This window comes from Orycteropus afer, unplaced genomic scaffold (genome assembly GCF_000298275.1).
Source record: "Orycteropus afer afer isolate SDZICR_OR568_19922 unplaced genomic scaffold, OryAfe1.0 scaffold00095, whole genome shotgun sequence".
NCBI classification, from domain to species: domain Eukaryota; kingdom Metazoa; phylum Chordata; class Mammalia; order Tubulidentata; family Orycteropodidae; genus Orycteropus; species Orycteropus afer.
In genome coordinates, this window is record NW_006921682.1 from 9,781,473 (window position 1) to 9,793,574 (window position 12,102).

At 35.9% G+C, this 12,102-nt stretch overlaps 1 protein-coding gene across 1 annotated transcript in view; it reads right to left on the bottom strand.

Annotated features, from left to right (window-relative positions):
* The window catches only part of LOC103198537 (poly [ADP-ribose] polymerase tankyrase-1), a 326,026-nt gene that overhangs the window by 55,228 nt on the left and 258,696 nt on the right, over positions 1-12,102 (bottom strand). Inside the window, exons 19-21 of the mRNA XM_007942708.2 lie at positions 5,555-5,743; positions 1,750-1,987; positions 863-945 (exon numbers count right to left, since the gene is read on the bottom strand). Coding sequence (XP_007940899.1) covers positions 863-945; positions 1,750-1,987; positions 5,555-5,743 — 510 coding nt within the window. The remainder of the gene's footprint in view (positions 1-862; positions 946-1,749; positions 1,988-5,554; positions 5,744-12,102) is intronic.

The window sequence follows — 12,102 nt, forward strand, 5'->3', positions numbered from 1 at the left end:
TCCTTCCATCTTCTTTTGATGCTTCCTGCATCATTCAATATTTTGCCCATAGAATCTTTCAATATTGCAACTCAAGGCTTAAATTTTTTCTTCAGTTCTTTCAGCTTGAGAAATGCCAAGCGTGTTCTTCCCTTTTGGTTTTCTAACTCCAGGTCTTTGCACATTTCATTGTAATAATTCACTTTGTCTTCTCAAGCTGCTCTTTGAAATCTTCTGCTCAGCTCTTTCTTCTTGTCACTTCTTCCATTTGCTTTAGCTACGCTCTGTTCAAGGGCAAGTTTCAGAGTCTCTTCTGACATCCATTTTGGTCTTTTCTTCTTTTCCTGTCTTTTTAATGACCTTTTGCTTTCTTCATGAATGGTGTTTTTGATGTCATCCCACAATTCCTCTGGTTTTTGTCATTGATGTTCAATGCATCAAATCTACTCTTTAGATGGCCTCTAAATTCAGGAGGGATATAATCAAGGTCACATTTAGGCTCTTGTGGACTTGTTTTAATTTCCTCATGAAAATTTTATAAAATACTTAATATAAAAATTTCTTATTGATTTTAAGTAATGAAATGAGATGAATAAATGCCAACACTTTCTGGAAACAAAATAACCAAACAAGGTGGTCTTATGTCTTAAATATCTAAATGTATGAAACATATAGAGTCAGACTGATTTGTGAAAATAAAATAACAATTAAAGATAACCAAATGTTAGACGACTTTGGAAAGAAACATAAAATACCAGCCCTCGGCTTATTTAGAAATTTGTGGTGACTTTCAAAATAGCTGTTAAGAAGGAAAAATGAGCAATGAATGGTAATAACTCATAATTTTAATTTAAAAGACTCAAACGTATACAACAGAGTTTACCTGTTCTGTTTCAAAGATATCTCGAAGATGTTCAAGACCCAGGCTTTTCAGGAATTGACTGATATTCATGTCAAGACCTGCAACTAAAACAGAAATACATTTAAGTCAAGAATTTTACTAATGTAAAGAAAGTTCCCATATCTATTTAAAGGCATGGCTCTCTGACATCCTTGACTATATAGATGATTTACACAGCATAAAATATTCCATGATAAACTTAATTCAAACACCTAAAATTAAATCTGAATGTTTGAGAAATTAGAAGCAGAGTGCTTTATCAAATCAACATGCATTTTAATTCTAATATTAGAGAACATAATCTAATGCTTTTAATGAATATTTAACAGTTGCATTAAAAACCCCCAATATACCAGCTATCATTTTAGTTTTCATTCCTTAAATGATTTCTTTTTTTTCTGATATAATTTCAGTAATAAGATCACTCAACAGCTCAATAAAATACTGTGGCTGAAAATGGATATATTTGGATATCCATAAATAGGAACAATATTGATTCCAATGGACTTGGTTAGCCTTCTTTGATGAAGGATTCCTTCTATGATGTTGGGTATAGGAAAATTTACTTATAGACAGGATTGTTTTTAAGTGAGATGGTATTGTTGTTATGTGCCATCGAGTCGGACCCGACTCATAGCGACCTCTCCCTTGGGTTCCCGAGGCAGTATCACTACGGAAGTAGATTTACCCAACCTTCCTTCCAAGGAGTGGCTGGTGGGCTTGAACCGCTAGCCTTCTGGTTAGCAGTCAAGTGCCTTAGGCACTATGCTACCAGAACTACTCAATAATTACTGACAGAAAAAAGTGAATTTGTTTCATTAAAAAAATATATATATATCATCAAATAAGTTTTCACAGGCCATACTCACCTTCCCCTTCCTTCCTTTCTGCACCTGCTGCTCCATCCCCTGTGTTGGATGCTCCTCCAACTGCCAATTCTGCTAAAGGACCAGTAAGATTATCTATACTGCTAGCAGCAGAAAGGCAGGAGGGGGTGGATGCAGGTGAAATCAGAGAGGCACTCACTACTGTCGCCTGAGGTTTAAAACAGGTAGGTAAGGCCTCTGGGGGCATGGCATCTATCAGCAAAGCTCTGATATCATCAGCCTAAAAATATAGAATAAAATAAAAACCACATACACACACACAAAAATACTACATTTTAAAAATTTACGTTTTTCACTAAGGATCAGATACTTTGTAAATGCTTCCTTTAATGAGTGCCTCATTATTCCCTATTGATTTCTTCTTTCCTTTTTCAATCCACAGCTCCAAAGGTCTCAGTAGTTTCAGTAGGAAGAATTGAAGAAACCATATATATTTTTTTACATTTCATCTTTCATTAAATAAAACACACACACACATTTCAGAGTCACTCTCTCTTTACAGGGGTTCCTTATTCATTATGCTTTGTTTATGCTTAAACATACAATAAATTTTATTCTGGTATTTAGTGCACATTTGGTAATTTAAGGTACAATTAAAATCTGGTGAAATTTTAAAGGTATAGCACTTTAATTTGGATAGCTTATTCATTAACTTTACAGCTTTTAAGTATTGAGAGTAATTGCTATCAAACTAGCCAATTCCTTCATCTTTGTATATGCATACATACCACTCCTCTCATCAAGAGGTGGCATCTATTTGCCCTGCCTTGAATCTGGGTTGCCCTTGAGTTGGTCTGACTAAGAGAACACACAGGAATGGATGTTTTGAGGGTTCTGAGCCAAGCATTAGGGAGAAATGAGGACTGGTAGCTTCTACTTTGTCTCTAAGACACATCCACTATGCTGCAAAGAAGTTTGGGCTAGATTACTGAGTGATTAGAGAGGTCCTACAGGATGTTCTTGGATGTTCCAGCCTCAGCTGTGCTCCTAGTTAAAGGTAAATACACAAACAGTAGAATTGCCTACCTAAGCCTAGTTGATAGAACTATGAGAAATAAATAATTGTTTAATGATTTTGGGATGGTCATGCTGCAGTACAGAAGTGAAAAAGGAACTGGTATCTGAAAGTGAGGGGCTGCTGTAACAAAAACTTATGACATGGCTTTGAATGTTTGGCAACACTGTCACCTGTGGTATCAAGGAAAATAGAAAATGAACTTAATAAACTTCTGGGTTTGGCTAAGGAGATTTCCAGAAGAATGTTGAATATGTCAACTGGCTTGTTTTATTTACCCATAATAGCATACAGGAAGAGAGAACAAAGAAAGGAACTGTTCAGTTAGCTTTGAGAAAATACTTTCACCCAGGACTTACTAGTTTGGAAAATAAAGCCAGTCCTTCTTTCCAGCCTTTGTATCAGCAAAAGTTTCTCAAAATAAGCATCAGTCTCAGGACAACGATGCAATCCAAGGCAGTGACAATAAAACATGCCTCATAGTGAAAACCAGATCAGAAGCAAAGATACCTTTTGTTAAGACCTTTGGAAATCTTAACAAGATCTTTAAGGCAATGCCTTATGAACTTTCTCTGCTAGATGAGAGAGATTTTATCAATCTTAACAATCTTAAGGGTCTCACAGCACCTGACATGCAATCCAAATTAGAGAGGGATTTCAGAACAACTATGGATTGGTAACAACTCTATCTCCTATTATTTATCCCATTATTTGAAAGGATTACTCTACTGCAATTGTTTGAACCTGTCCCATCATTGTATGTTGTTTTTTTTTGTGTGGGAGATAACGTGCCTTTTAGTTTACAGGGTTTTTCATTGAGAGGAGTTATGTTTGGGCAACTATGTGTGAGGAACTATACCGAGGAACCTCATCTACATCTAATTTGAGGCAGAACATGAGATTCTGGACTTTAATCTTGATGCTATAAATGCATGAGACTGGGGGGTCTTGGGAAAGGGCGGTAAATATATTGTGAATGTAGAAGAAATGTAAATATGTTGTAGCCCAAGAGTAGACTGTGGTCAATTAAAGATCTTTGCTTATTGTCCTTTCAAAGACAGACTCTATTTCCCTACCCCTTAATTTGGGCTGACTTCATGACTTGTCAGTTCCAGGCTTAGCTCTTCGGATGCCATCACCCTGCAATGAAGCTCCAGCAAGACTACTTAATGACAAGAGACCATGTGTGGATAGAATTAGAGAGCCCACCCTTCTGCCTATCTCTGCTAAAACTTTAGGCATAAGAGTAAAGCCATCTTGGATGTTCCTGTCCTGGCCACCAGATGAATGCAACTGCACAGGAGGGACCAGCCTAAGAATCTCCTTAACAATGTACAGAACTGGGAGAAATAATGAAATATTATTATTTTAGGCTATTAAGTGTTTTGAAATTGTTACTTAGCCATTAATGTATCAAACACAATGTAACATGGATAAAACATTTCTGGCTTACAAAATTACAAATTATTATGACTGTACAATAATTCCCTGATTTTCAGAAAGTCTGAGAAAGATGGTATTTAATTTTCTAGTCAAATAATATACATTTTTTTTCCAATAACTCTTTTTTTTTTTTTTTAGTTTTTATTGTGATTTGGGTGAAAGTTTACATAGTAAATTCACTTTCCATACAGCATCTCACATACACTCCGTCTCATGACACTGACTGCAATTTCCCACAATGCAACTGCTCCCCTTCCACTTCCTCCCCATAGTTACCTCTTCCCTGTGTCCTTCCCTCCCATGCACTCCTGCCCCCTGAGCTATCTCTCTGTGCATACCCAGCCCTTCTATTCTCCCATGATTGATCTCTCCAAGGAGTGTATCTACCTAATGTAAATGTTCAGCTCATATGCCTGTCTTGTTTGGCTGGAAGCCACAGGAATGGGTCCAGTTTCAGACCCAAAGGGCAGCTGGGGTCCATAGTCTCAATGGTTCTATCAGGCTCTATCAGACTAGCAAAACCTGGTCCCTTTTGCATTTGACTGCTAACCAGAAGGCTGGCAGTTCAAACTCACCAGCTACTCCTTGGAAGGAAGGTTGGGCAATCTACTTTCATAGCGATACCACCTTGGAAACCCAAGGAGGAGTCACTGAGAGTCAGATCCGACTCTACAGCAGTGCATACAATTCTACAGTATACTAATTTACTTTTCTTCCTCCTAAGAACAATATATTGGCCAGATGTTCAATTTACATTGACAAACTCATGTTGTTATAATTGCCATTAAATCGATTTTGACTCATGGTGACCCCATATGTGCAGAGTAAAACTACTCCACAGGGTTTTCAAGGCTGTGACTTTTTGGACGCATATTGCCAGTCCTGTCTTCTGAGGCACCTCTGGTGGGTGCAAATTGCCAACCTTTTGGCTAGCAGTCAAGCATTTAACTGTCTGCACCACAATTTCATAGCCTCAAGAAGATAATTATGAACATCATTTGCACTACAGTATTATATCAAATAAAAATGATATTTTACTAACGTGATTCTTTGAGGATACACTCTAGAAATGTGTCTCGGATTTATGCTTTCACCAATTACGGCAAAAAAAAAAAATTAACCTAATACTAAATTTGCTTTAGTAGAGTTTTAAATTATTTTTTATCAGACATAAGTTACATAGCGTGAATTTCAAATTTTCAGAAGGAAATCTGTTCTCTTTCTAAGTTAAAAAAGTACTACTAAAGATAAATCTGCTAAGGCCTAGAATTTAATGTCATCTTTGAAAGTATAATGAATAATACTGAATATTTTGAAGTGAGGACTTACTGTTGCCAGATCTAAAGGTGTCTGACCTTCTTGGTTCTTCATAGTTGGATCTGCACCATGTGCTAAGAGGAGGGCACATAACTGTGTCCTTCCTTTTTGGGCTGCTTCATGAAGAGGAGTAAATGCCCACTTATCTGTTGCATTTACACATGTGTTGTATTTTATCAATAATGCTGCTATGTCCACATGCTGAAGAAAACAAAAGGGTACAAATTGTTAAGAATGAAATCATCTGAAAAAACTCTATCATGTACTTGTTTTTATTTAACATTTCATTCACTATCTGTATCCTCATAATTTTTATAAGTTTCTTCTACAAAAAAGAATATTCATCCCTCTACCTGTGTTTGTGAATTCATCTTATTTTGCATCCTCAAAATTCAGCCTGCTAAAATATCCAAGTCTATTTTAAAAATAAACTACGTAAAATGAAACTAGTACATGATCCAAAGTCTTCTGTCAATGGTCTGTCTGCCAAACTTTTCAAATAAGCATTCTATACATGGTACTTCTCTTTCCATTTCTCTTCCAACCCACTGCAATCTGACACTCATCTATTTATTGGAACATACATCTCAAAGATTTTTATGTTCTTTCTTGTCTTTGGGAAAGTAACACCACAACACAGTATTTTATAAAATTAGTCTGTCATGTCCAAAGTAAATTAGGGGTGGATGAAATATCAGTAGCAGATACAATAAAAATCTGGACAAGAGGTGATTAGATCCTTAATTATGATGGTTACAAAAGGAAGTAAAAAAACACTGCTATTGAGTTGTAAATCTTTAAAGAAACATATTGTCTGATTCTTCTCCTGTAGAGCAGCTGGTAGATTCAAACCACTGACCTTTGGTTAGCAGGTGAATGCCTTAGCCACCAGAGCTTGTTAGAAGGGCTAAATTCAAGAGAAATTTTTAAGGAAAAATAAAATTAGGTTTAGAAAGACAAATTAACTACAGAGGAAGAACAAGACAGAGGAAGAACAAGAAATAGAAGATGAAGATGACTGTTTTTTAACCCCTGCTCCTGGTTTAGAAGCTTAAACAACAAAGATGCAACCATTAACAGAAATAGAGTAGCAAAAGTTTAAGTGGGAATCAAACTGGAAGAAAGCTGAAGTGAAAATCAAAGTAATGATGTGGTGTAAGCAGTGTGACAAACAGTTGGAGCACAGGTAAAAGGGCATCATTTATTTACTCATGTACTGTCACCTACTCACCCACCAACCAAACATTTACTGAATGCTTTCTAAGTGTCTGGCACTGGAGGGTATAGAATCCGGGAAGGGGGTGGGATTACAAAATAGAATATTGAGTTAAGAGTTAAAGCTACATGATAAATGAGCTCATTAAGAGAAGGAGTACAGAAAGACAAGTACAAGAGGGACAAAGCTTTGAGAAAAACAGTATTTTTGGGAAAGAGAAAGAAAGAAGAGCTCTTTGAGGGGACAAAAGGGGAAATAAGAACTATAGAAGAACCATAAAGGGGCAGGAATATAGAAGCCAACGTAGGATAAAGTTTCAAGGAGATCAAGTTCTCTTAAATAAAATAATAAACTCTATATAACAAAAAGTTTCTGCTACTTCCCAAAGTTCTTACAAAATAAACTAAAAAAAAATCATGCACAGGTAATACTGATTCCACAAGCATTTAAAAATATTAAAAATAACTTCTGTATTTTTATAAACACATTTAGAGATGCTGTAACAGGTGGTAATTGAAGTATTTCTGAAGTCTGCTTCAACTCCAATATTCTATAATTTTGTGTGACTGGCACATGTGAGTTCCTTATGGATCCATTTCTTAGCATAAGTTGGCCATTTTTGATAATTAACTTAAAAGCACATTATCTGTTGAGAATATGTTTAATTCATGCTGTTACTCAACTACAGTATATGGAGCTTTTTGAAGCTTTTATGAAAATGGGAAGAGATGGGGAAGGTAAAAACTGAAAGATCCCAAGATGGGATTTAGGGTATATTTCTTCACATATTCTATAAGACACAGTTTTTCTGCTCTCTTGAAGATACTCTCTTAAAAAAGAAAAGGCATTTTAGAAAAAAAAAAGAAGAAGAAAATTTATTATCTTAAAAAGGAAAGTACCGATCTTAGATACCTTCTAAGAAATACTTTCATGTTTGCTCTGACAATAGAAAGAAAAGAAAAGCAGCATAATCAGTGTAGCACTTCTAAGAAGAGGCTATATTTTATTATCATGTTGTCCCTTTTGGGATTATGATATCATTTTAAAATTGATTCAACAGCTTAACTTATGTTTAGCATTTCCAATATAAAAGATGAAAACAGGCACCATCTGTGGTATCATCAAAATAACTTAAAACTAACTAATTTAAAAAAAACCCAGGATTTATCCTCCTTATTTAAAGGATAATACCGTTGAAAATTAAAACAAGTCTACAAGAGCCAAAATACCTTGAGTATATCCCACTTGAGTTTAAAGGCCATCTGAAAAACAGTTTTGATGTACTGAACACCACTGTCCAAAGATGAGACAAGTTATGGGATGACATCAAGAACCATACATGATTAAAGCAAAACGTCATTAAAAAGAGGGGACAGAAGAAAAGACCAAAATGGATGTCAGAAGAGACTCTGCAACTTGCTCTTAAGTTTAGCTAAAGCAATTGGAAGAAATGATGATGTAAAAAGAGCTGAACAAAAGATTTCAAAGGGCAGCTCAAGAAGATAAGGAAAAGTATCATAATGAAATATGCAAACACCTGGACTAAGAAAATCAAAAGGGAAGAAAACACTTGGCATTTCTCAAGCTGAAAGAACTGAAGAAAAAATTTCAGTCTCAAGTTCCAATACTGAAGGATTCTGTGGGCAAAATACTGAATGATGCAGGAAGCATCAAAAGAAGATGGAAGGAATACACAGAATCACTGTACCAAAAAAGAAATGTTTGATATTCAATCATTTCAGGAGGTAGCATATGATCAAGAACTGACGGTACTGAAGGGAGATGTCCAGGCTGCACCGAAGGCATTTTTTTTTTTTAAAGAATTGATGAAATACCCATTAGATATTTCAAAAATGGATGCAGTGCTGGAGGTGCTCATTCATTTATGCCAAGAATTTTGACAGACAGCTATGTGGCCAATCAACTCAAAGAGATCCAAATTTGTGCCCATTCCAAAAAAAGTGATCTAACAGAATACAGAAATTATCAAACAGTATCATTAATATCACAAGCAAGTAAAATTTTACTGGAAATAATTTAAAAAATGGTCACAGTAGTATACTGACAGGGAATTGCCAGAAATTCAAGCCAGATTTAAAAGAGAGCATGGAACGAGTGATACTATAGATGGATTCTGGCTGAAAGCAAAGTTTTATTGACTACACAAAGGCATTCAACTGTGTGAATCATAACAAAGTAGAGATAATACTGCGAAAAATGGGAATTCCAGGACTTAACTGTGCTCATGTGGAACCTGTACGTGGATCAAGTAGTTGTCTAAAAAACAAAGGGATACTCCATCATTTAAAATTAGGAAAGGTATGTGTCAGGGTTGTATCCTTTCACCTTATCTATTTAATCTGCATGCTGAGTAAATAATCTAAGAAGATGGACTATATGAAGAACATGGTATCAGGATTGGAGGAAGACTCATTAACAACCTGCAATATGCGCATGACATAACCTTACTTGTTGAAAGTAAAGATTTGAAGTACTTACTGATGAAGATCAAAGACTACAGCTTTCAAAATGGAGTACAGTTCAACATAAAGAAAACAAAAATACTCACAACTGGACCAATAAAAAACATCAAGACAAATGGAGAAAAAAAAGATTATAATTGTCAAAGATTTCATTTTACTTGGCTCCACAATGCCCATGGAAGCAGCAGTCAAGAAGAAATCAAACAAAGTACTGCACTGGGTAAATCTGTTGCATCCGCCCTCTTTAAAGTGATACAGAGCAAAGATGTCACTCTGAAGACTAAAGTGTGCCTGGACCCAAGCCATGGTATTTTCAATAGCCTCATGTGCATGTGCAAGAGCTGGACAATGAATAAAAAGGCCACAGAAGAACTGATATATTTGAATTGTGGTATTAGCAAAGATTACTGAATTTACCCTAGACTGTTGGCAAAATGAACAAATCTATCTTGGAGGGCGTACAACCTGAAAGCTCCTTAAAAACAAGAATGGCCAGATTTCGTCTCTTGTACTTTGGACATGTTGTCAGTATGGACTAGACCCTGAAGAAGGATTTCATGCTGGGTAAAGGGTCAGCAAAAAAGGGAGATGACCTTCAATGAGATGGATTGACAAAGAGGCTGTGAGATGGGCTCAAAAGTGGCAAGGACTGTGAGAATGGCACAGGACTGGGCAGTTCTGTTCTGCTCTGCATAGGGTCTCTATGAGTCAGAACTAACTAGACAGCACCTAAGACCTAACAACAATAATTTATGTTGGAAAAGGATAACTATTTTTCTTTCAGTTAGCCTAAGAGCACAGAATAATTTCAATCTTCTTCCCAGTGAAATATAGGCCACTTAAACTGTGCTTCTGATCATTACTTTTAATTACTCCTGCATTTACGGTTGCATAAATAATTTGGTAGACCAATTCACATAGCTTTCCAGATTATAAGGTCCTAATAAGAAAAGGACAGGAGCTCTGGTAGCATAGTGCCTAAGGCACTTGACTGCTAACCAGAAGGCTGGCAGTTCAAACCCACCAGCCACGCCTTGGAAGGAAGGTTGGGCAATCTACTTCCATAGTGATACTGCCTTGGAAACCCAAGGAGGGGTTGCTATGAGTTGGGTCTGACTCAAGGCACATAACAACAACAACAACAAGAAAGGACAGGAGTGCCCTGCTTTTGTGTGCATGCATATATAAAATAAATTGTATATATGTTATGTATTACATGTTTGTTAAATTTGCTGACAAACATCTAAAAGAATAATAGTCAAGAATGAGTATATTACTATTCACAATTCTTAAGAAGACAATTCTTAAATCTTTTAAAGAGCTACATCATTGGGACAAAAAATAGTAACCTTAATTTAAGGCTGACAAATGCAATAAGCAAGCTGCAGCTAGGTTCTATACAATATGCAATAGCAAAGTCTTGAATAAGAAATTCTAGAAAAGGAAATGAACTCTGCTGGATTGTTTCCAAGCCAAAAAAAAAAAAAAAAAAACGGTTTCAGAATCCAGCTGCATCATAAAATAATTTAAATGAAAAATAAATATAAAAGATTGGGAGGGCCCTAATTTAAGTTTAGAAAGGTAGGAAGCTGGGGTTAGAGAAACATGCTTGGGCAAGTTAGAGCTATGTAGTTGTAAAGAGAGAGGGTTTATGACAAGGATGTCATGAAATCCTCAAATATACATTTGAGGGAAACCACTAAGAGTGTCAAAGTTGAGACAGAAAAGTGATCAGCCAATTGATTTATACTCTGGAGATAACAGAAAATTACATGCTTTGTGATAAATATATATCAATGCCTTATAATTAGAAAGTAAGAAAGTTTCAGTGAAATTGTACCTTTTATTTAAGCTTCTTAAACTATGTATTTATCTCTTCATTTGGAAAATGAATGAGGTGGCATGCCCTTCCCATATAAAAATGATGTTGTAGGGCCTAAAGACACACAGAAGGCACCCTAAGGTAAACAAATGTAAAGTACATAAAATCATAACCAATTGCTTAAGTAAATGATTTTATGTAATTTCACAGATACCTTATTAATTTTATCTCCACACCACTAGTAATCATCTACTACTGTGCTATTCATATTGTTATCTATTTAATACTGATATTAAGCTGGTCAAACATATAGATTATTCCTAAGGCTGTAAGATGTAAGAGTGACAAGCAGCCCTTATTATGTCTGGCCAAATCTGTGTATGGTCTGTGGGAGGGAGTTATTTAATAATAAGTATTATCTTGCATATTGTAAAAAGAACTCTGGTGGAGTAGTGGGTAAGACATCAGGCTACTAACCAGAAGGTCATGGTTCAAACCCACCAGCTGGCTGCTAACCAGGTCAGTGGTTCAACCCCACCAGCTGCTCTGTTGGAGGAAGATGAGGCAATCTACTTCTTTAAAGATTTATAGCCTTGGAAACCCAATGGGGGTCACTATGAGTCGGAACTGACTTGATGGCAGGGGGTTTGGTTTGGGTTTTACATATTGTAATGTCTTAGGATTTAGAATGCACTTTCCACATGCATGATCTCATTTAATCTTTTAATTGCAACAACCTTATAAAGAAGGTCTTAGCATCCAAGTTTTACTAATGAGAAAGTGGAAGATTATAAAAATTCAACCACTGAAATGCTGAACATTACTGGGTTATTGAACAGAAGAGTAAAGACTAGATCTTAGATGCTCAGCTCCTAAGTTCAGGCATCACAAGATTCCTACAGGGTCTTGCTAGACACAAGAGACATTGTCTTGATTAGATGAAAATGGCAGAGTGATACTAGGGAAAAGCTATTTAAGTAGAGATTACTGGATAACGCTATACCTCAAACTACAAATAGCTTTATTTTTAGCATAGCTG